Consider the following 24,356-nt stretch of genomic DNA (forward strand, 5'->3'; position numbering starts at 1 on the left):
ACACACATGAAAATCAGCCAAACAGAAATAAGAGTAATTGTATTGAGCACCTTTTACTCCAGGGTACAGTCTGCTTCCTATTAACATAAATTGTAATTGAATGTGAGAATCAAGCAATTGATTACACACCTTTGGCAGTAACAGCATTGTTGGGATGTTCATTTTTTAGCTGTGCAGAACCCTGCCCCCAGCAGCAGAACACATCATGGGGTGAGTTTTCCTCATGGGAGTGCAGCAGGGAGGGACAAGGGGAGGGCCTTGCTTCAAAGTTGCTTGTACTTAAATGTGCTTGGCTGTCCCATTCACCAGTTAGATCCTTCTCAAATATCACCTCACTGTAAAGCAGTCTTTTCAAGAGGTTTCTGAGTGAGAGGACAGAGGTAATACAGGTCAAGATGAGGGACCAGTAATAAAAAGATAGAGATTGCACTGTTTTTGAGGTACCACTAGAAATTCCTTCTCCTTCAGGAGCAAAGATTTATTTTTTTCAATGTAACGTTACACATTTAATGATGCACCAAAGTCCTGCCTGTATTTGCTGCCCACTTGTCTTTCCCCTCACTCCCAATCCACTGGCAATTGCAGGTGACTCTAAGACGGACTGGAGTCCCAAAGATAAAAACTTTTCCCACCATTAATGCAAGTTGGTGGCTGGGCAGAGGGAAGAAACCCAAGCTAGTGACCCTGCTGAGGAAGAGAATGTACACCGAGCTCAGAAATTACCATTCTGCTTGGCTCTTGTGCTTTCTGTCTTGCTGTATGCTCAGACACAAGGATGTTGGAAGTGTTGGGGGAGGAGAATTAGGTGACCAAGGGAAGGGAAACTTCAGAGATTGCAAGAAGTTAAAAGCAACCAGAAAGGAGATGATGGGAGAGAAAGGGAACAGGATAAAAGTCTTTAGGAAAAGCAGTGAAGCCTGTTCTCAGAAAAGAATAGCTTTTGTGCAGAAACATGATTTAAGCCCTAGGGACTGTCTGATCAGGAGTGCTACTGCGTCTTAAAAAAGGGATTTGACCCACCATCACACACAAATCCAGCTGGGGCAATTGAAGCATCACCTGCCTCTACCAGGGCTTTCCAGCCCAGCAGGCTAACATGGGCTTTAAGGTAATAACCTTTTAAAGGAGAAAAGGGGAAACAATCCTTTGGAGTTTGGGCCCCTGCAGTTACTGAAGGTGATCTGCTGATGGTTTGATTACTTTGGATCTAAATCCTGCTTGTTAGGGCACAACCACGGCATATCGAGTATGTGGCTAACAACAATTTAAAGGTGGGTTTGTTCTCAGCATAAAACCAAACCACATTTACTAGACGAAAAGGCAGGCCCTGGACAGTAGAGGTCCAGGGCCACGCCTCAACAGTAGAGGTGCCTCAGTGATTTCTCTCTCACATGCATTTTGTGCTATCACAGATGCACCGGTGAACTTGTATGGTAAATTTAGGAGGTATCGTTTCTGATTTTTTCTTTATTTTTGTGTTACTGTACAGACTTCATAGCAGTATTGATTCCAAATGAATATGCACAGGCTTGAATGTGGCCAGTACTGTCAGTTTTAATCTATAAGCTCTTTTGCTTCTAAATATACAAAAACAAATTAAAAAAGCACCGAAGTAACTGTTTAGTTCTCTCCTTTCCATGGCACGCTGATGATTCATTACATCTACAGTTTCAGCTGAGTGCCTGCTTTCAAGATCGGTGTGCAGTTGGACTAAATAATGAAAATATTAAAGTATAGATTGTTCAGTGACATGGAAATAAGGAATTAACAAACCAGGACACAAAAATTAGCACTTAATTAGCACGTAATGTAACCATTTAAGAGTTCTCTGTGTTAGGGTTCAGCTCCTTTAAAGATGTTAATAATATTTTATCTTTAAAATATACACAGTCACATTGACTGTGCAATGAAGACATCAATTAAATAGACTTTTTGTAAAGTACGCATTTAGTCAAAGGAGAATTTCAGTGCACATATGAGCAAACACAATGACCAAACCTCTGAGCATAAGGGTATTATTATGGGCTGAAGTAACTGCACTGACATTTGTCTAGGCTCTAAACCAGCCTTCATTACAGCCTTAGTCAAAGAGAAAGCGACTTTAAGTAAATCAAGAGAAGTCTTGTGCATTTTCACACTTCTTGCATGCCCCTTGTTAAAAGGAAACCACTGTTTCAGTCCAGTTTTCCAGCTCTCACAGTAATGTGCTCTTTTTGCTGTTTAAAGTTAGTAACCTGAGAAGATGGCGTGCTTATGAATAAAACTATGAGATGTTTAATGAAAGTTATACACATTAAAGAAATACATCCTCAAGTATTTTAAGTTTGTCATGTTACTTATTTTATGCATTTTTTATTTTGCATCTCTATGACACTGAATATTATATACAAGGGAAGGTGGATTGTATTTGTAGGAGTTGAACTTCGGGCAAAATTTCTAATTTCCAGATTTACAGTGGTATAACTGGCAGCAGAAGTGGGCCTCAACTTTAGCAGACAATTAACTCCATCCAGCTGGACCCAATACACCTTGGCAACAATTCCCGCATAATCAGTCAGTTGTTTCTTGGAACTGTTTTATTTACAAACTTTTTTTTTTTTATACCACCACAACAAAACCAAAGTGTTAATTAATCTCCAAATAGCTTTTGTTTAAAAAAAAAAGAATACATACCTGTGTTCAGGAAACCTCTGTGAAATATGTAAAATGTGTTAAGGACATAAGTATAAAATGTTGAACGTGAAAGAGCTAGTGAATCAGACAGAAATAGGAATGCTAACCTGGTGTCTGCTGATGAACTATTTCTTCTGGATCCTGCAGGTGAATGAAGACAATGAGCCCAGCTGCTCCAAACAGCAAGATGAAGGAGAACATACATGTCAGCCTCATAATTATTGTTCTCAGATCAATCCAGTTTTGACCCAGGAAAACAACTGCACACAATCTCCAGGGCGCTCTTCAGTCATAGTTTCATCCTCTCATCTGAAGTCTGGCATAATATTGCCTACAAAAGGTAAAACACAAACCCCTAAAACTTAACACATGCAACATTTATTTGTTTGAGGTATATTAGTTGATTTAAGTCCTTGTTTAGATCAAGTAACTGATTTCTCTAGTATTTCCTTGGTAAAGTTAATTGCAGTCATCCAGTCAGTTTCTGCCCCATTGGTTTGTCTTTAACTATATGTCACCGTTTTAACATGTTGAAAATGTGATGTAGAATATCATTAAAAAAGTGTAACTTGGGAAAAATGGTCATGCCATGGCTGTAATTTAAAGACAAAACCCTTGTAATTGTTCTCTTTCATCGAGTGAATCACGTATCACTTTTTATTTTCCACTGATGATATGAAAACTATAAAGTGAGATAATATGGAGAAAAAGACCACACGAGCAGCTCCTTGCATGTCAAACACGGGGAGAGTGATGAACCTGCTTCAGCCTTAAGAAAAATAGCCGAACTAGAGTGGTACACCTCACATACATCACTACGCAGCCTGTTGAAAAAGCTCTGTGGGAGTGTTGTTTTCTAAGGGAAATGCTGGTCACAGTGCTTGGGCCACCTTTCACTGGCTTGCACAAAGCATTAGCAAGCAGAGCGCAGGGAGCAAGCTGGCTGTCTGCAGTAGCACTGGACACTGGAGCTGCTGCCTCTCCTCCCTAGGGAGCTCTGAGCAGATTTCTGGGCTCAGTGCTGCAATTCTCACTGCTCTCTTTTACGCTTGCAGTTATGTGCCATCCCAGGGAAACAGCAGCAGCGCTAGTCCCAGATGGGCACCGTGTATGTGATTCTAAACCCCTGACTGAGCACAGTCCTAAGGCAAATATTTCACTTTAAGCACACAAATAGTCCCACTGGAACCAATGTCCATTCTGGTAAGACACTAAGAAGTGAATAAATGAAGGAACGGGAACCATAGAGAAAAACCATTAGCAGTGCCACATGGCTTTAATAATTAAAAGAAATGCTTTTCCACACAAGTTTGCTGCGCCTGCATTTTTTGGTAACATATAAGAAGGTCCATTAGAGCACAGGCATTGCAACTTGTTCCTGATAAACATAGTCAGATTTCTTATCAGCAAATTATTCAACACAAGGACCCAGGCTGGAAACCACCAACAGATCACAGCAGTGGCCATCACTTCACTTTTCTTGTATTTCTAATTGAAAATGTGAGCTGGTGAGAAGGTTTATGAAAGTGGTCTTTATTTACAAAAGAGGTCTTGGATACAGAGACAGTGTTATATTAGTTTGCAGAGAGGATGAAAGATGATGATTCAAAGTAATTATTCCAGGAAAAGTCTTTAAAGATTTCTTTATATTCCCGGAATATTTAGTGTTAGAGGCAACTTGTTTGCTTTTCATGGTTTCCATGGCTGGTTTTCAATTCTCTGCAGGGTATTGATTTTCTAAATTTCTAAAATGCACCAAAGAAGGACACCATTTGTGCAGTCCCAATGAAGTAATTTCTGTGACTCTGACTGATAAGGTTATTTAGTGGCAACTATATTTATTCTGTGTGTAAAGCAGCCAGAGGTAAGCTCCAGGCCAGGAACAGTGGTGGATGCATGTATCTTAAATGAAGGCTAAGCACTAAGTTATTTTTATACATAGGCAAGTGCAGCTTTACAGTCTGTTAAAAATTATGGCAGACATTAACTGAGTATTTTTATTATTTTTTCCCTTAAACCTTTCTCATCCTTTTAAAAGTAAAAACAAAACAAAATTATGTTAAGCAAAGCTGAATCTGTATGGGTCCTTGTGCAATTCCATCTATGTGTTGTGTGCATGTCTATGGATGGATGTTTGTGGGTTTTTTTTGCACATACATTTTGTATATATGTATGTTTTCAGGATCGAGTACTAACTCTAAAGCCCCAGTGGAGCCAGATTAGGGAAGGAGGATTAGGCTTCAGAGCAGTCGTGTTACAGTTCCAACCACTGTTGCTGTAAGCAAGCAATTAGGGAACATGAACAACTTTGCACTGAGTTTACTACAGAATGTGTTCACACTAAATAGCCAGTAGTTGGAATAAATGAGTATTTAGGACCACATCCATCTGTGGCAAGGCTGGTACAACACCAAAATCAGACCATCATTTTGTAATACTGTACAGTCAGACCATTCTAAGAATGATATTTAGTTCCCTAATATAAATATTTCCCATTTTCTAACCTACTTATGCTCTCTGCATACCCATGGGGAGGAGAATGCTACTACCCCAGTTTCACAGGGATGAAATGAGGTAAATTTCTTGCCTGAGATTATACAGGAAGGCTGTGATGGAGTGAGAATTGAAGGGTCTCCCAGCCCTGAGCTGGAGTCGGCAGTGCTGCCCTTCTCTGCTGGGAATGCCCAGGCAGCTGGTGAGGGAGAGCTGGCAAGAAATGCATGACCATAATTTGAGAGAGAGCAGCTTAAAAAATCCATTCCCAAATAACAAGGTTTTTGTATTTGCTTAATGCTGAGTTTTAAGGTCGTTTTTTGAATGAATTATACCCTTGAGCAAATATGGGTTTCTCAAACAATTATTATTAGCTTAAAATGCTAAACCATTTTCCCTTTTTGATTTGTTGAAATGTTTTTGTTTGAAGTAAAGGCAGCATCAAGAAAGAAGGTCCCTAGTCAGTTTTTAATTAGCGCAAGAAATGCTAGAGTAGCCGTTTTTAACAGTTATAATGTTTACATTATTCCATATCCTATAGGACATCTGTGCTGAGCATCACATAGTCTTTTAGGTTAGACATTGCAGTGTTTCAGGGACACCTCACAATGCAGCAGTAATGAAGGCTAGATGAAAGCATGTATTGACAGAAGAAAAGGCCACATGTGATTACATAACTCCAAAGCAAGACTACTGTTATTCCCTGGTCACAAATCTTTGCAAGGACTGAATGTAGAGGGAGTCCAGGAAGGAAGATGAAAGAGAGCCTCCTTCCCCTCAACAAAATTAATACCTCTCAACAAAACACAAACTTCAGAGATCTTTAAATTATGGGACTAGGCTTTTCCCATCTCTATTCTCCTGTAATTATTTTTTCCATCAGTTGATTTTAATTAATGTGTCCTAGGAGAGCAAACCTGCTGAATGGGAACTACTGTTTTATAGATGCTGAGTGTGTGCTTCCCAAGCCCTGCCAGGCTGGGCCGTGAGCTGCAGGAGCAGAGAAACTCTGAAAACAGTTGGCACTGACTAATACATGTGAATGAAGTATCCTCATTAAGAAACATTTGAAAATATTGTTTGTAGTTAAACTGCATCATTTAAAAGATGGATTAGATTAAAAGAAAAAAAGTGAGGAGAAGTCTTAGTGGAGCATCAGCTAACAGTTTCTTCAGGCAATGCTTCCTCAGGCATACGAGGCAGAGGCATGCTGCACGTGGCAGCTCAGGACTGGTGCACACAGAGCCCATCGTCCGGGAGGCACAATTTTGTGCAAATCCATAGCCTTCAATTTCTACTTTGGATTTGTAGTCACATACTTTAACTATGCTCCTTGCAGTGGGCAATAAGATGTTTTTATAATTCTGATTAGTATTACTGGGAGTGCAAGAAGATAAGGTTGCAAGCAGCTTCCAATCAAAACTCCATTTTCAGCTGCCCTGAACTCACAAAACAGATGGAGAATGGTTCACCAAGATGTGCCATAATGAATTGAAACATCTAACTTTTAATTTATTCTTCCTTTTTACATTTCTGCAGTGGATAAAACTCCTAGGTATCAATATGTGTTTTTCTAAGGCTTCCCATTACAATGGTATGTGAATGCTCTGCCCTTGAAAGCAGCAGAGCTATGTGTATGTGCAGATAATAATTAGCACTCAGGTAGCACTTTCCAGTTCAAAGACATTCATTAATCACCACAGCACTCCTAAGAATTGTGAGGTGAGGAAGTATTAGCATTGGGTAGGAGAAGAGGTGCTGCATCATTAAAGCAAACCTCCTCAGGAAAAAAGCTGTACAGTTTTAGGTAAAAAATTTGTTTGTGGAAAACAGTCGAATATTTTAGCAAAATTTTCAGACATCATAGCTTTTATTTGCAAACATAGAAGCAGGACTAATTCCCGCTGCTCCCAGGCAGGCAGAGCTGAATGCCTATTGGAAAGACACTGCAAACCAACTTGATGGGAGAGATGGTTTGCATTAGCTGTTTAGTTGGAGTTGTGCTACTGCAGTGTCTACTGCCGAGCCCGTCTGAACAGGAGTTACCTGCAGCTCCTTGGGGAAAGGTCTGGCTCAGAGAAGGAGAGCCTCAGCCTTCTGACAAAGCAACTTTTGTATAGACAAAAGTTAAACTGAACTTGTTAATTTAAATTTTCTGAGAAGAGTGACACAGAAAGCAGTGCTTTGGAAGTCTGCTGTTTTTGCAGTTGCCCTCTGGAAGCCTAGTGGGTGAACATTTTTACCACGAGCAATTTGACATTATGGTAGTGGTCAGTCCAAGAAAGGCACAGAGAGACAGTTTTCTGCAAATGTCCCTGTTTAATTCCTCATACGAGATGTGATAGCCAGCCTGCACTTGGGATTGTATTTGATAGCACACAGCTGTTTGTGCGTTCATGAGTTCTGTGGACATTACACTTTCTTTCTTGTCTACCAACAGGTCTGTGTGAAGAATGACATTGGCAAGGTAATAATCTAGGGGCATGATTTACTTCTTTAGGTAGAAATGCAGGGGATTGTCTTTGGTCCATCTAGAAGAGGATCTTTCCCTAATAGGGGCCACAAGTTGATGCTTTGAAGTACAAAAACCTTGCAGGGCAAAGCGGTAGGGTAACTTGCTCCCAAGAAGAGGTCTGTTGATCCTTACTGGAGGTCACCTTTTTATGTGCGTAGTGTATCTTAGACTGACTGTTCTAGGAAAACATGATAGGGCCTGAACCATTCACAGCGCTACAAATGTTTAAACTTTTAACATGTAAAAAATGTTTAAAAAGTGTTTCAAGAGCTCAGTCACTCAGTGAGAACAGGCAGAATTAGCCCGCAGATGGAAGAAATTGAGCAAAGATGAGAAGAGAAGAGGCTGTTTTCTGATGTGGCACCAGGGGAAGGACCAAGGTGGGGCAGAGACCCTGTAAGGTTCCTGCCCACTGCAGGACATGTCCGTACTCTCCCTTCTGGGGCTCTGCTCTGAGCTGCTGATACAGCTCCAAGTCAATCAAGGAAAGCAAAGTAATGCCAATCACAAGTTTACATTGCCATAGACATCAGCAAGTCAACAAACTACCCAAGTTGTTTGCAAACATCTACTGATTGCTAAATTGGACAATTACAAGTCACCTATGAATCAATGTAAATGTCTAGTTTGCACGTACACAATACGCATCATTTCTTGTGCTGTGCAGGCTGCAACAACCAGTTCCTTTAGCTGATAGCAGGCTGCTGATTTAGAGCAGTGTCAGAGCCTGCCGTGTATTCAAAGTAGAGAGAGAGATGTTTATAAAGGCAGAAATATTTTTATAAAACAATCTTTACGAAGTAGAAATAAATACTAGATGTTAAATTTCAGCATTCCTCCAGCTGATCTTAGAGGCTTTAACTGAGAGCTGTTGGCAGCTGTGATGGGTTTTTGTCTTCTGCTGTACTCTGTTTTGTGTGTTCTGAAAGGGGGCCATAATGGAGCACTCACTTCATGTGTTATTAAGCTAATTTTAGTTAGATTGTGTAATATAGTTAGAGGCTGGGATAGTGACAGGGGGCAATTAGCTGAATGGGAAATATCAAAATACTAGTACTACAAGAATATTAGAAAAAGATTTGCTAGAGAAATGATCATTTCTAGATGCATTAGCTGTGTTCCTATGAGCTGTGTGAACAACTGCTGCTTCTCGGATCTGAAGCCGAGCCAAGGACGCATTTCCTTATGCAGAGCACTTACAGAGACAAAAGGCCTTCAAGCACCAGGCACTAAGTTTCCCTGTCACTCAAGCATCCACTCTCTGCTTTACTCCTGACTCCAACATCGGGCTTGTCATGACATTTGCAGAACAAAAATAATAATAATAAAAATAATAAAAGGATGTATAAACATTACTCATATTCATATAGGTAAAACTAACTTTTTATAGCAGTTTTACAAATGCAGGCATGGTACTTGAGGCGTAGATATTAAAAGTCATATTATTCTGTAGCTGTCAGCACTTCTTCTTGGAAATAGGAAATGCAAATGAATCCCAAGTATTATGCCCCAAATCCTCTAACTCTTTCAGCACAGAAAGAAATAAGAAACTATTAATTCTGTGGCTGCTTTCATTCACCAAACATTCATCTTTTGGTGCTGGATTTTCTGTCGCTGTAGTTGCTGATGTACCAATAGGACAAATGCTTTGATTTGCCCCAAGACTGGGAAAAGACAAAATTGTTTCCGGCTGATATTTTTAATCAACACACTTTAGTTTTGCTTGGCGTGCTTCAACTTTGTATGTTATTACATTCGTCTTTGAGTAACAAAAAGCAAATATTTTGAAGACAGATGAAATAAGAAATTTTAAGTTTAATTTCTTTAAAACAGCTCTGGCAAGTTCTTGGAAATCAGAACTGAGGTACTTGGGCAGAGAGAAGTGCCTCAGCCTTCCCACCTCTGTGCCATAGCAGCCTCTCTCCAAAGTCTAATGGTGAGCCCTCACCCATGTACATGTAGCTCTGTTGGGCACGGTCTGAGCAGCTGGCCAGGGGTGCCAGATGCACAGAGCAATTTAGCAGTTTGAATTTAAAGAAGAGAAAGCGTAACTCGCCTCGTGTGATTTCATGCAGCATTACTTTAAGCTCTCAGTTTTCCTAAGAACCACTTGCAGAGGCAGGAATTGGCACTCGGGTGAATCAGACCTACTGACCTGCCCGATGAGCTGGCATCTCTTCTTCTCCACAGCTTCATTAGTGTCTCCCATGTCCCAGCCCTCCTGAACGCACACACTGAGCCGACCACCTAAATTACATCCCACCCTGCACACACCATCAGTGTTGTGGGAAATCAGGCAGAACTTACTGCCTTTTAACAGCTCTATTCCCCAGTCTCTGATGTCATTACGTGTCTCAGCTTTCAGCATCTCCTCCAATTATGCAAAATGGGGATTTCAAGATATGAAGAGAATCCTGAAAATTGCAGGGCCCCTTTTTGCTCATATATACATGAACCCATATTCTGCGAAAAGAGGGAAAAATTGGGTTCAGAAGGATTTCTCTTCTTCGGGTAAAAACTTACTTTGTCATCTACCAGTAGGTCCAGTTCTATTCTGTTATGTGTGCCAGTTTTGTCCTTTCAACGTGTGCACCACTAGAAGGTATGCTAGCCCATGTAACATGCTAAAATCTGAATTTGTCATAACTGCAAAAAGCTACAAAATTGTTTTATGTGGCTGAAGTCAGAGCAGTAGTGCATGACCCCTTTTTCCCATTCTGAACCCCCTGGCAAAGCTGCTCCTCTCATCTCCATCACACGTACAATTTAAGACCAAAGACCAAAAGGGACAGCACTCAGTAAACAACCAAAATAATCCTTTCAAAGTCGAGAAGTTTTCATTCCTATCTTTCTGGGTGCAAATCATAGCAGGAGTCATGTGTTACTAATCCCCTCAGTACTGCAGTAGGTCTGTAGCAAGCTAATACACACACCTCTCCGAGGTCCTTGAGGAGTTATAATGCTATTCCTAAGCTAAAATATAATCTCCAAAGCAGTTTGAATTGGAAATAAAAAAAGTCTTCTTTACTTTGTTTCAAATTAACATCTCACAGGAATTGTACAGTGGCAGTGCAAATAGTGAGTGTAAATAACGAATTTGTCTGGCTTTCTTCTGCACTGGTATGGAAAGGACACGGCGCTGCAGATCCCTGCAGCCGGGCCCCCAGCCCTGCCAGCAAGGTTTGTAGGGCTGTTGTCCCTCCTAAAGCGTTTCATTACAGAAAACTCCACTGAATGCAATGAACTCTGTTCTGAAATACAAAGGAAAGGTGCCCAGGCTTTCAGATACCCACTTGGTTCTAGGCAGAGCTCAGTCAGAATGCTTCCCTCTCCCAATACTTGCCACTTCTATTTAAAGCAACTATCACACTTTTCTAATTTTTTTTTTAGATGATTGCATCATTATATGGCAGTGATGGTTGCACCCCTTGAAATACCTTTCTTCAGTTGTCCTGAAGTTGTTTCATTTGTCTCCTGTATAGGTTTCCTGGCTACTCTGAATAAAAACAACTTCTCCCAGAAGATCTGGAGCAACTGGAGTGAGCTGTACTTCCAGAGGTAGGTCACCAAACAAGTGACTGCCTAGCCAGATTCTCTCCTTTATGTCTGTATGAAGCAAATGTACATTGGAGTTTGCTTTTATAAATTATTTTTTCTGTTCAGTTTTAAATGTGTTAAGGTTGGAAAGAGGACAGAGTTTAAAGATTTTTTGAGCTTTTTTATATCTGTATATATGGACACATAAAGATTATGTTCCTAACCATTGGGTAAAAATTCTATTCACGTGCCAAACTGCTTGACATCAAGAGATTTTAAATAGTTTTTACAACAAGGATTATGAGTGGTTTCATGTATGTGTGTGGGGCCCTGTCCTCCAGCATTATAGCTTACCTCTGTGCCATGTGCATCGTGGTTCACGTAATGTAGTGTGGAGGTTCGTGATTCCCAAATGTTATTTCCTTTTCCTAAAACTATATGGAGAGTCTTTGTCTAGGAGTCATAAGCAAGCAAAAAAACCCTGAGGAAAACTGTAAAATGGTCCCCGTAAGCTGGGAATTAAAAACCTTTGTCACATGTGAGGGTGGTTTTAATTCTGCACTTGAGGAAACAACAGGCAACAAAAATTCTGCAAAAGCAGAAAGAAAACTACCTCTTAGCTCATACTGTGTCTGTTTCATTGTGATGCTACTATGGTTACTTCAGGAAGACGAAAATAGCCCTCATAACCTTGAAACGGAACATTTTGCTGTGGCGGTTGAGTGGGTTCCTTTATTGACTCAAGCAATTTTCGTAACTGTGTACATCTGATTGTTTTCACCTAATACTAGCTCTCTTAATCCTTCTAGCCACGATGACTAATTTGTTTCTTATTGAAATTTTACAAATGCTTTCTCCCTAATGAGAGATCACCATCTGTTGAGTCAAGGTACTTTTTCACTTGGACCATGTCAGTATATCAGAGATAAGTTATTTCCTGTTGTTCTTGATTTGGGCAGTTGAAATGCAGCAGCTAATTGAAAGGAGATACTCTGTAAGTAGGTCTAGTTGGAAAACAATGTCTTTTCCTTCTCTAAAATGCCTCTGTTACATTTTATTTCCATCTGAAAATCTTCTCCCAGGATACATAGTAAAGCAAACTGAAATAAATATTTGCATTTTATTTTGAAGTGCAAATTTCTAAATGAAATAGATTTTTTGTTTGGAATTCAGTTGTCATGTTATGGCAGTGTATAAAGGGAAGCTGCTCTGACTGCTGGAGGATTATTTGGCGTGGGTGTACACAGACGTAACTGTTACATGAGACAGTCTGCATAGGCTGAGAGGTCTGAAACAGGGATTGAACCCCCCCAGCTTTGATGCCATGTGTGCCTAAAGGGAAAAAATAAAAAAATAAAAAGCCCTGCTGCCAGCTGAGAGATCTCTTAGGCATATATTAGGGAATTAAAATATCTGGGGGCTTTGTCGTCGCTTAAAGAGGAGTGAATTGTTGTGGTGTAATGACAAGTGAGGGAAAATACAAGTGGAAGCTGGTGTGTAATAAGGATTTGCAAAGAGTCAAGAGCTCAGATGTGTTTAGGAGGTTCCTGGGGGATGCAAGCCAAGTGTCTGGGGTAGATAGTGCCTGCTCAAAGGCAGCACGAAGGTATGTTTATCAGTATTGCATGGGAGCATTTACATAGGGTGGTGAGTATTTGCCCTAGCCTTGCACTGCTTGGCTTCTGCAAGTTTCGCATTTCACCAAGGTCAGCTCTGGGGAAGGTGTTCAATACCACCTGCAGCGTTAGCTCGGCCATGCTCTGAGAGATGGAGTGTGTGTAGCTGCTAACAGAGGCAGACATGGTCTGCGCTCAGAAACGTGACTGTTTCATTATGTGCTGCATATAGGAACTGGAGGTCTGTGTGAGAAAAGAGGTGCATCCTCATTTTTTCTTTTAATTCCCTTTCTCCCCCTTCTGGCAATGCATAGATCCCATCAGCTCTTCCCAGATCGTCATTCACATGGAAACTGGGAAGACACTTGGACCACAGAAGAGGTATTTTGATAAGTATTTTCAAAACCAGGAAGGTCTCTCTGAACCTGGTGCCCTTTTAAGTCTTTCCAACCAAAGCAGACATGCACACAGGTGTCTGGGGACGTGCAAGCTGCTGGTTCCTCATGGGGTGTGATTGCATCCCCCTCCTCCCAACCACCTGGTGCAGAGGCTGAGAGATGCACAAGACACATCCATCCCCAGCTCCGTGGCCCCGTGGACCCTTCTCCCAGCAGTACCAAAAAAAACAAACAAACAAAAAAAAACACACAACAAAGTAAGAGCAAGAGATTTATAAGTTGGACTCTTCCAGTGTTGTGGTTCATCAAACAGCCCCAGGAGCCCCCAGCCCCTCCTGGCTGAGTGGCAGTGCGGGGGTGTAGAGGGTAGCAAGGCACAGCCGGGGCATGGCACAGAAATGCACCTGCACTTGGTGGGGCTGCAGCTGGGTTCCCACCACCCCATCTCCTGCCACGCCAGGAAGGGCTCCTGGAAGCATAAGCTCCTGGGCAGAAAGAGAGAGGTGTCCAGACAGTCCTGGGCCACAGTGTATGATCAGGAGCTACTGAGCACCTCGGCACAGGTACAGCTCTCACCTCCTGTCGGTTCAGCACAAGGCTGTCTGGTAAAGGACCGCAGGTCTCCATTTACACAGGGGAGCAGAGACCAGCATGGTGGTCGCTGTACAAGCAGCTGGGACACCCACATGGGATCCACAGTGCTTCCCTATCTGTATGCTACTGCGCTCCACAATTTCAGGCACTCCAAATTTCAGAGTCAGAGAAAACTTGTGGATTTTAGAGCAACTACTCAGCCTTTTAAACAGAAGAGGATTTTCAATAGTGAGCTGTAATGAGAATCCTGAGTAGGCATGAACTCTCTTTAAAATCAGTTCTGTGATGGTAGTAGAGTGAGAGAATATTACTGTTTGGTTTGCTGTTATTCAATTATTTTTAAGCACCTTTTGTCAGATTTGTAATAAGAACAGATAAGGCAACTAGCTGCTAGGCATACTTTGGTGCTGTAAATATCGGAGATCATTAAATGTCACTGGGAAAGTTCCCGTTGTTACATTGATACTCCATAGGAATGGATATCCTCTATCGACTGGGTGCATTTCACATCAGACGCGGTTTGTAACTTCATCTGCATTCAGCGAGGGGAAGGTAAACAGAGCCTCAAAACTCCTCTCCCTTCCTCCGCCTTCTTGCTATAATACAGAGAGGCATAATGATGCCTGCTCTAGACAATGGAACTATTTGTCAAAAGTAGTTGTCACACCAAGGAAAAAAATGTCTTCTGGTATTCCCCTCCACAGTGCCAATGCTCTGGCTGTGCGATTGAGATCCTAACCAGTGTGTTAGGGCTGGTGAATGAGGCTCAGCTAACTAAACAGGAAAAATAATATAAAATGGGGTTCTTTGCCCGTCTGGTGTGTTTGCCCTGTACCAGGCAGGGTTACTGTAGTGCCAAGGCCAGCATTGGCATCTCTTGTTCCTGTGCATGCTGCATCTCCTCTGGGTTGACACCAACCACAAGTTCTGGCTGGGGGCTGGGGCTGTTACTGCAGGCAGCAATATCTGCTTTCATTACTGAAATGGAGGGATTTGCATCCAAAGAACCTGACTGATGCTCAAAGAAATGGATGTTAGTTTTCTGATGCCATTAACATTTAATGGTTCTGTTAGAGGTACCAGAAGAATTAGGTTTTAACTGTAGATCTTGTGGTAATGTCAAAAAGTAAAGGAAGGCTGAGACTACATCAGTGCAGGGATCGCTGGCCTGACTAAGGCTCTGTAAGACTAATTTCAGAGAGATTCTGCACACACCACAGCATCAGTCTTTGTCCTGACACCCGTAAACCACAACTAAGTAATTCTTGTTTTCTTGCTGGTTTGTTTTTACAGTTCCCATTAATGTAATGTTTCTGTGCCTCACAGTCTTCATTCAATGTTTCCTCTTCAGCACTTGTCTGAAGGAAAGAAGTAATTGCATTGATTTTTATTTTATTGTTTTACATAAGGATGCATTTTTGCACAGAGAGGAGTTACATGATTTGCATGAGATCATTTAGGCTGTTTCTTACAAAAGCGATAGCTGATGCTGGTTTTCTTATGCCACGGATAAAGGCTGTAATCATGAATTCGTTAGCGATAGATAAAATTAAACTAATATTTTATACATTTTTTCCTGAAGACTTGTTCAAGTTTTTTTCTTTTAAATACAAAACCCATATGGAATAAAATGTGTATCTGAGGGGTATTTCCTGCTAGTAATATTACTACGGTAGCGTCATATATAATCTTAATTCCATGAAGCTTGAAGAAACTTGTATAAAAAAAAAAAAAGAAGAAGAAGAAGAATTAAAAAGAAATGCTATTGTAATGCAAAAGGTGACCTGTGAAAAGTCAAAAGGCTTTAGTCAAGGGACTGGGGGTGCTGCCATATGCTGTAGATCTTGTTCCACACCTGCAGCCTGCTGAGCACTGCAGCTTTCGTCGCAATTAAGGGAGGTCTGATTCTTCTCCGTTCTGCACAGCGTTTGGCAGACTGCTTAGCTTTGGATTTCATTGGTTGCATCATTGTAATATCCCTTTCAGGCTTCAGTTTTCTGATGATAGCACATCACTAAATGGTTTTCTTGCTCAGTCATACCTCACTTTACTGGGGTTGCTTGGGGAAACTGCACAGTGTGCAGCCCTACAGCTCTGCGGCTGGAGCTCCTGGGGCTGTGCGAATATGTTGTCCTACGTGCTCAGTTTGATTAAAAAATTAAAAACCTGCATTTTCAGATCAAGGGTTTCATTAAGCTTTCATTAAACTTGGATGGCAGCAGCTAGTGGTTACAAACAGAAGTTCCCAGCAGATAGTTCCAGAGAGGCTGAGCTTCTCTGGTTTGCCCACAGTGGGAGTTATCCCCAGGATAAACTAGATCAACTATGCTTAACCTGTGAGAAAAGATGCTTAGCAAATCCGTCCACAGAAATAGCCAGCAACTCAGGTTCAATGGTCTCCTAGGACTTTTAAAGAATTGACCATTTTAATAATAATATCTGCTTTTATCACCTTGCAATTATTTCATGATGAAGAAGCCTGGTGTGGCCCAGCCAGGAGCACTGAGGCACACGCGGAGCCAAGCAGTCTTCAGGCTGCCCACAGTGGGCTGACAACAAGTCTGCCATTCAGATCAGGATGATAAAGAGACAAGGTTTAACTCCTGGTTCCATCGGGCTCTTTTGATATTGATGTCTACACATCCAGAAAGCAACCTCCAACCTAGCACCTGATGGCTTCTTAAATCTTTCACAAAAATTCCCTTCCAAGCCACAAGGCTGTACATTTACAAACTGATTATGCTCCCCTACCCTCAACTCTGGTGCTGGCAAAATCCTCCAAAGCTTAATTCTGACTATTTGCATTTCCTGAGCCATCCATGAGTACTCCATGGTTTCGCTTCATACACTTTCAAGAAGCCTGTCACAGACACGGTGTTCTCCAGTGCAGCAGATGGGAACATTTACATTTGGTGCTCAGAGGCTCTGCTTTACTCCCGTTCTCGGGAATTAACCTTGCCTAATCTCTGTGAGCACTTTTCACCGTGAGCCATCCCACCACTGGAAGAAACTGCTAAGCTCGCAGTGTGTAAATATTTGTATTAAGCTATCCACATTTAAAATCAAGACCTTAAAAATAAAATAGTTACTGACCTTTCAGCTCATTTATAATTAAAACCAGTTCTAATGTTGTGCATATAAATAATAGATAGCTGTTTTCACAGATCAATGCCTTCTCCTGCTTTATAAGAAACATTTTTAAGTAAAATTATTGTGCTTTTAAGTTTAATAGGAAAATTTGATGTGTTAGGAACTATGGGTTGATCTCTGTACATTTTTCAATTGTAAATTGCACTTTAAAAATGCAAACAATTATTAATATTGATTTGGACTAAAACAATATTGAATTTCAATATATTTCTGGCTCTTTTATGAATTACCCTGCGCAGCCAGTGTGATTATGATGAAAGAGTATTTGCACGCTCAATTTCTTTTCAGCAAGAAACCTTGAAGAGTGCTAGTTGTGTTCAGGCTGATAATGATAAACCCATACATTCAAGGAAAATAAGACTACCTCAAAATCTCAACTGAAGCATAGTGAATGAATATTTCATCCTATCCATGCACTTCTTCTATCATGCTAGCTAACTTTGGTTATGAGCAAATATTGAGAATTTGTTAGAATACAGCTCCCTGCCTGAGCCCTCTGTTTTGGCTGTGCATCACACGCAGTTATAAAATGATGTAAATCCATCATTGCAATTTCCTGCGACTAAGTAAAGAGAGGAATATATTCATGGCCTCCACTGCTCTAACACGCCAATTTATTTAAGTGCCATTAAAACCATGTTTCTATTCTGTGGCTGGAACAAACATTTCCTGGCTCTGCTGGCCGAGGTTTTGAGCTTTTCCTCAGAACTCAGCTGTAATCTGAAGGCTGTTTGCTAATTGCTTTCGGTGGCATCCCAGCATCTCCCTGGAGGCCTGATCCCAGGGACAGCCCTTCCCCACGCGCTGCCACGGCCAGCGAGGTCGCTCCAGCCGAGTACCCTCATTAGAGGCCCGGAGGAGTGGGTGGCACAGTGTCCTGCCGAGAGCAGAGGTACGTGGGCAGAGCTGTCTGGAAAACAGAAAGCCTCGCCTCCAGGGAAACGAGATGTGTATTGAATCAGGACAAAATGTCAAAGTGAGATTTTTTTGTAGAAATGGATTTTCAGAAAAAAATTAATTTATTGGGACCTCAAGTGGAGTTCTCGTTGTGCTTGGCTGCTCCCTGCATGGATGCTATGCAGAAAACCGCTGAGGGTTCCCAGGCCCATGGAGGGCTCTGATTCTCCCTCTTCACCCTCTTCCCCTTCCCTCATGTGTTGGAAGGGTGCAGACTGGGGCTCAACTTCCAGCAGCTCCCTAGGAAGCAGCTGCAAAATTCACTTTTTGCCAGAAGTGCAATTGCGAAGCATTTCTCAGTGCAGGCAGCAGCTGGATGAGCCATCATTTTTATCCCTCCAGTGAAAAATATGTTTTTCCAAACTTTCTATTTCCACACAGAAAACTTCAGATCTGTGAAAAGGGCATTTTTTCACTGAAAATCCTTCTGCTGGAGAATTCCCCAACCAGCTCTTTTTCTGGAATTTACTCCCACATAGACTGAAAATAACCCAAACTTGGTGGCTTTCCAGTCATGTTACAAAAGCTAATGTTTTGCTAGAGTCTCTGGTGACAGCTGAGGTGTGCTGCTTCTGCTAAGAAAGGGGTAGGTAGGGAGCCAGCAAGTGGCTGCAGGGCTGGTCTGAGTGCTGCTGGGTCTTAATTCAATTGTGTGTAATGAATGATTAATAACATTAAGGCACTTAACCTTGAATAGGGTTGTAATTATCTTGATTATAAAATAAAATCCAGAAAGCATTTATGGCATTTGCTATTTTTAAACCTTGTTGTTTAGAAGAGCATGATTCAAGAATTTTGCACACTTGAAATCAGTACAGTAGAGAAATGAAATGAAGCGTGCTAGTCCTTGCTGGTACCTGGCAGAGGTGTTCTCTAGTATGATTTCACCCTTCTGTGAGTAGAGTAGTGGGTCTGTAACAGCAAATGCCTTGTGTTCCTTCATTTCATGAGTAATCTTGTTTCACAGTTTTATGCACATATTCCCATAAAATTATGGTCACCTCTCTGTTTTTTCACACTGAAATAGCATTGTGGCTTTGATTAGAGCCAGTCAATTTTCTTTGCCAAAATGGCTTCTTAACAAAGCGGTCCCTTTCAGAAAACCTCATCTCTGCTCATAATTTTGTGATGTAAAAGGTGTGTTCCTTGGAACGGCTTTCTGTGTCCTGTACTGCCAATCCTAACACCCTGGATATTACTATAATTTTACAATATAAACATGTTGTATGATACATAGTACATCAATAAAAAAATCCTCTTGTGGACTCCTGTCTCCAGGGGAAAAAAAATGGAGCTGTATGTTTGATGTGGTACACACAAGTCATGGTGCCTCTCAACAGACAGAAGTTCAGTTTTTAAGAAAGAAGGAAACTTTTCCTGTTAATTTTTCCTTAGGTTAATCCAAGGCCTCCCTAGTGGCTATATACTCTCTGGCTAGATAACTTTGGATATACCACAGATGTTTTACCTTCCAATCCCAACAACTGCAACTCAAAGCTAATTCTGCATTGCCTGAGAACAGGCATAATTTTGTAGCTTCTGAGGATCCCCCACAGGGTGTTTTAATTGAGCAAGAGAAAGCGTGTTAGCTGTCAGGTGATGAGGTCTATTACACTATAAGGATCTACTCCTAATACCTGTCCATCCTGGCTTTACTGTGTTATATTTCTTGAGAAATATAACACAGAGGATTTTTTCTTGAGAAATATAACACAGTAAATCATCGTCCTGGTTTTAGATAAGGAATTTTAGCATTCTCCATCCTTACTCTGGTTTGTGTCACCCAGGGGATGTTTCCTGACACCCTAAGCTTGTGCCAAAATTCTCGCTCAAGTTCACTGCAAACAACTTGTGGCTCCTTAGCACCTTTCTCTCCAGACCGATACCTGCTCATCCTAGCAAGAGGGAAATATCCAGAGGCCGTATCTATCTGTTAGTAATTATTGTATGTTCTGCTGCTTCATCAGATGACAACTCATGGTTTACAGTGTGACTCCAGTGGAGAAAAAACACTGTTGGATTTGAGGAAAATATACTTCTTTGAGTCAAATCAGGCTGCACATTATTTCTATCCCACTTTCTATTAGCAGTGCGTGGGCTGATCACTAGTAGTAAGCTGTGGTTAGAACAGAACTGAAGCTTTGCTGCTCTGGGTGTTACATGTTGCTGTAAAAGTTTAATCTAACGAACTAGAGAAGCCATTAGAGGAACTCCTGTGGTTCCCGATAGCAATGTTTCAGCTCTGCAGCCCTCTTCGGGGCTAGCAATGACTGGAGTTTATGTACATTCACCATGGTGAAAATTACAGCTTAGCCCATACACTAACTTGCTGTGTGGACCACAGTGTTAGAGCCCCAAAATACCCTGGTATAACTGTGGGTTAAGTGCACCATTTATTCTGGATTTTCCCACCTTTCAACCAGCCCACTCCATTATTTTTTTTATTTATAATTTTCTATTTGTCTTTACAGATGAATCTCCCATCCCTTTTCAGTAGCACCATGACTATTATTAAATGTTGCATTGCAACACAGGGAGGGGCTGAGACCCTTTCAAGCCCTGAGCTCTGGTTTAAACACGCTTCCAGCACACAATATGTGAAGAATGCACTACCAGTTCTTTTCCACATATATATACAGTAACTGCTCTAATATCATAATTTTGCGCAAAATATTACTAGAGCTCAGTAAAACATAATGAATTGGGAGCATCAGGAGTAACATACGTAAACTGTGCATCTGATGGTTAATGGTTATGATGTATTTGTGTTTTAGAGACCTACTGAAACATAAAAAATGCTATTTTGGTTTGCACTATTAATGGTAGCTTCCTTGTTGCCTCCATTTATATTTTTCTCCTTCTTGCTTCACCCTTTTTTTTTTTTCTAGTCTGCCGATGTATAATGAGCAACTTCCTGTTGGAGTGTTTTAATGTCAAAGACATTCAAGTGATAACCCAGGGGAGCTGGGGGAAACACAGACAAACAGTAACTGTAGGCAGAGAACAGGGACTGTGTGGTGGAGGAATTTTCAAGCTGAGTGTATGTGGGCAATTTCTAAACTGTTATCAAAAGTATCTAAGAAAACCAGTCTTGTTGTCATACACTTATTTATCTGTTCAGGGACTCAAAAAGCCCAAACTGAAGACCTGTCGGAGGTGGTGAAATGTCTGAGCCATGTCAGCACTATCACCTGGCCTCACTCCTGCAGCTCTTCTCAGTTCAGTTACAGGAAAAGGTGAAGTTGGGCAAACAGATCCCTTCCTGTTACATGGCTCTTGTACTATTTCCTTGGCCAACTGTTTACCACTGACCAAAGCACTAATTCCTAATGATCATCAGTATCTCTTCACACTAAAAAAACACTACAAAACTGAAATCATCTTATCAGGGAAGAAACACACAATACTACAAATGAGGTTCTGAAGCACAGGGTGTATGTAAAGCATGATCCTTTCTGAGCAGGCGGGCTGTTACTTGGGTGAGATGCCTTAGAGTAACTGGTGACTGCACCTTGAACAATTAGCAACTGTTTTTCTCCTGCCTTGTGCTGCTGACTGTGGATTTGCTGCCCTTCAAAATGTTATGACTAATACATAAAGGGCTGCTCCTCTCCAGACACTCAACTTTTCACTAGCTAGAGACTTTAAAAAAAAAAAAAAAAAAGAAGGGAAAAAAAGCCATAAATCTGTCTTTGGCTGTCGGTCTCTAGGCGTGTAACCTTTACTGTATATGCCATGCTGGCATTCATTGTCTCGTCTGCACTGTGTATATCAGCCTCACTTTCTTGCTGTGTGCATTGCAGTCTCTTAAATCCTTCTGCATTTACTCTTCATCCTCCTCCCCCGTAACTACAAAACTAAATGGGAACAGGATCTCTTGGAAAAAGAACCCAAAAGGGTCTAGGCAATATTTTGTGTGGAATTTCTCTCCTTGGACCTTTATATATCATTGGTGTACCCTTCAAGACACCTTTGGGGTTTTGAAACCAATTTTCCATCATAATTAGTGAGAAACTTCATGCTTCCTTTCATTAATGTCTGGTAGAGGAATGAGAAGAAGTGCTGTATACGCACACTCTTTTTAACTTGATGCCATATGCAAATAATTAAACAAGGCACAGAAGCAATGGTTAAAAATTCTGCAAAACTTCCTCATTAAACTAAGCAATTATCTGCAAGAAGAGAGAGATCTGAACCCTCTCCCTCCATATCCATGAAAAAATCTTCACATCTTGCAGATGTTTCATTTTTGCCCAGGAGGAGAAGAATCACATTTAATTACTGTCAGGGGTGAGGACAACATGGTGGGTGCATAGATGGTGACATTCAGTTTGTGTCCGTCAGTGAGGTGGCTGTGACTTTGCATGTGATCTGCTGGGATAATGTATGCAAGATCACACCTCTATGCAAAATTGGTGGAAATGTTAATTGAGTTCCTGTGATGTCATGTGCTGCTGTGCAAAAAAATGATTCATGGAACTCTAGGGCCACAATTTGCTCATTAGTGACTGTACAACTCAAGCAGTTCATACTTTCAGCCCTCTCCTCCTGCCTGCTGCATTACATTGGCATAATGTCTGTGAGCTGGGTTGTGAAGTGAACTGAGCAAACTGATTCAGCTCAGAAACAGTCCATCAAAAAAGAATGGCACTGGAGGAAAGTCATATTTGTGGAGACAAGTGTATTTTCAAAGCACGAAATCAGAGTAAAACCCTGCATGTTCTAGTCCTGAAATACAGTTTATCTATTTAGTCGCCTGCATGGTCCCTGTCACTTTAATAGCCAAGATTTTCACAATCTGCAGTTGTGAAAACAATGTTTTTGTTCCCATTTTATAAATGAGAAGCCAAGGTAGAGAAAACTGAAGAACTCACTTAGAAAAGTGGGAAATCTGGGGACAAGGAGAGGCTGAGTTTGGATTTTCTACAGCTCAGGTTAATATTCTAGGTACTGAATCATCCTCCTTTTCTTTAGTTACTGGAGAATAATGAAAAAGGTAAAATGTTTATTTTTTATATAAGAGGAAATTGAATATGGAAATCTGAATACGAGAATAGAATTTTTTAAGCTTACAGCAGAAGTTACATAAATCTGCCAAGAATTTCAGTTAAGCAACTGTTTCACACTAGATAGGATGTAGGTTAGTGGTTTCAGCAAATACACAGATAATTAACAGAAACTTCCTTTGTTCTAGCTGACAACATAAAAGCAATGCAAGAAAGAGGAAAAAATCACTTGGGAGTGGTGTGGCATCTTTCAAGGTTTCCAGTGTGAGACATACAGGATTACATCTGTGAGGTTTTCTAGTGCTAATGAAGGGGTGTCAGGGTGGCAGCACAAACCCCAATGTATTTGCTGAACAGGCACTACATGAGGAGTAGCCCGAATTTCCTTTTTTCAGAGACTGGCGAACAATTGTTAAGGGAAGACCACACACATTGTCTTCTCTTTCATCACTGGTACAGCCTGCTGCAGCGAGCAGGTCCTGGGCTGCTACCTGCGCTGCGGCACAGGGAGCAGTTTGTGTGCAATACATAGCCAGGATGTCACTGCTGTCCCCGTGGAGTGCCCTTGCAGGTCTACATGTGTGCAGAGAGGACCCGTTCAACAAGGACTGTAAGACAAAGAGAGTTAACTGGCTGGCAAGCTCCTCTTCTCCTCACTCCCTCCAAGAGCTGATAACAGCTGAGCAAGGCACCCTATTAATTTATTGCAATAGCGAAGCCCATGGTTAGTGGGATGTGAACTAGGGCAGCATCTACCAGAAAGTAGGAAGCACCCTCACCAGCTTCTCCCTCTGTCTTCTTGCATCATATTGCTTTATTAGTAAAGTTAATTTTATTTAGCTTTTGTAATAGCAGAGACAAAAGTTTTGTTTCTATAACAAAAGTTCTACAACCAAGCAAGTAGTGAGCGAGTTCACCGGTCAGGGCTGTGAGGTGCTCAGCAACTTTTTTAGATTAGTTCCTGAGAGGTGTTTTATGAAGAGCAAGGTTAGCACTTCAGGATAAAAACAATTCTGAAGTTTCTGGGAGGAGCTGGGAGGTGGTTGTAAAGTGTGTCTAACAGGCAGCAACAACAATCAGACACCAGCACTGGCAAAAGAACTTGCTGAGGTGTTTGTTGCTGCAGCCTTGTTTGCCAAATAAGTTGTCTGTAAACTCTGTCATCATTAAAATTCTCCGCAGTGATAACAGTACTTTCCCTGGAACATTTTGTTGAAGCTTGCAAATGGAATTATCTACTATGACTGCTCTTTTGAGCAGTGTAAATCTTCAACAACAGTCCTAAATAAACCTGTGATATACAGTACATGGAACACCTAGTTTTATAAATATCTCTGCAGAGGAACGCTAGAGGTAGGAAGAATAAATTACAAAGAAGAAAACGGCATTTTAAAATGTACTCTAACCCTGTTTACTC

General features: G+C 41.2%; 1 protein-coding gene and 1 long non-coding RNA gene across 3 annotated transcripts in view; one reads left to right on the plus strand and one right to left on the minus strand.

The window, feature by feature from the left end:
• CHST8 (carbohydrate sulfotransferase 8) overlaps positions 1–2,913 on the minus strand; it is a 131,652-nt gene extending 128,739 nt beyond the window's left edge. Inside the window, exon 1 of the mRNA XM_068693380.1 lies at positions 2,781–2,913. Coding sequence (XP_068549481.1) covers positions 2,781–2,889 — 109 coding nt within the window. The 5' untranslated portion in view covers positions 2,890–2,913. The remainder of the gene's footprint in view (positions 1–2,780) is intronic.
• LOC137861836 (uncharacterized) overlaps positions 1–24,356 on the plus strand; it is a 244,903-nt gene that overhangs the window by 150,323 nt on the left and 70,224 nt on the right. Inside the window, exons 6-7 of one of the 2 annotated variants that reach the window (XR_011099883.1) lie at positions 2,821–3,013; positions 11,164–11,239. This is a non-coding gene — a long non-coding RNA (uncharacterized lncRNA). Of the gene's footprint in view, positions 1–2,820; positions 3,014–11,163; positions 13,129–24,356 lie in introns of those variants that run through there. The other variant, XR_011099882.1, reaches the window with a different exon arrangement.

Source organism: Anas acuta, chromosome 10 (assembly GCF_963932015.1).
Source record: "Anas acuta chromosome 10, bAnaAcu1.1, whole genome shotgun sequence".
NCBI lineage: Eukaryota > Metazoa > Chordata > Aves > Anseriformes > Anatidae > Anas > Anas acuta.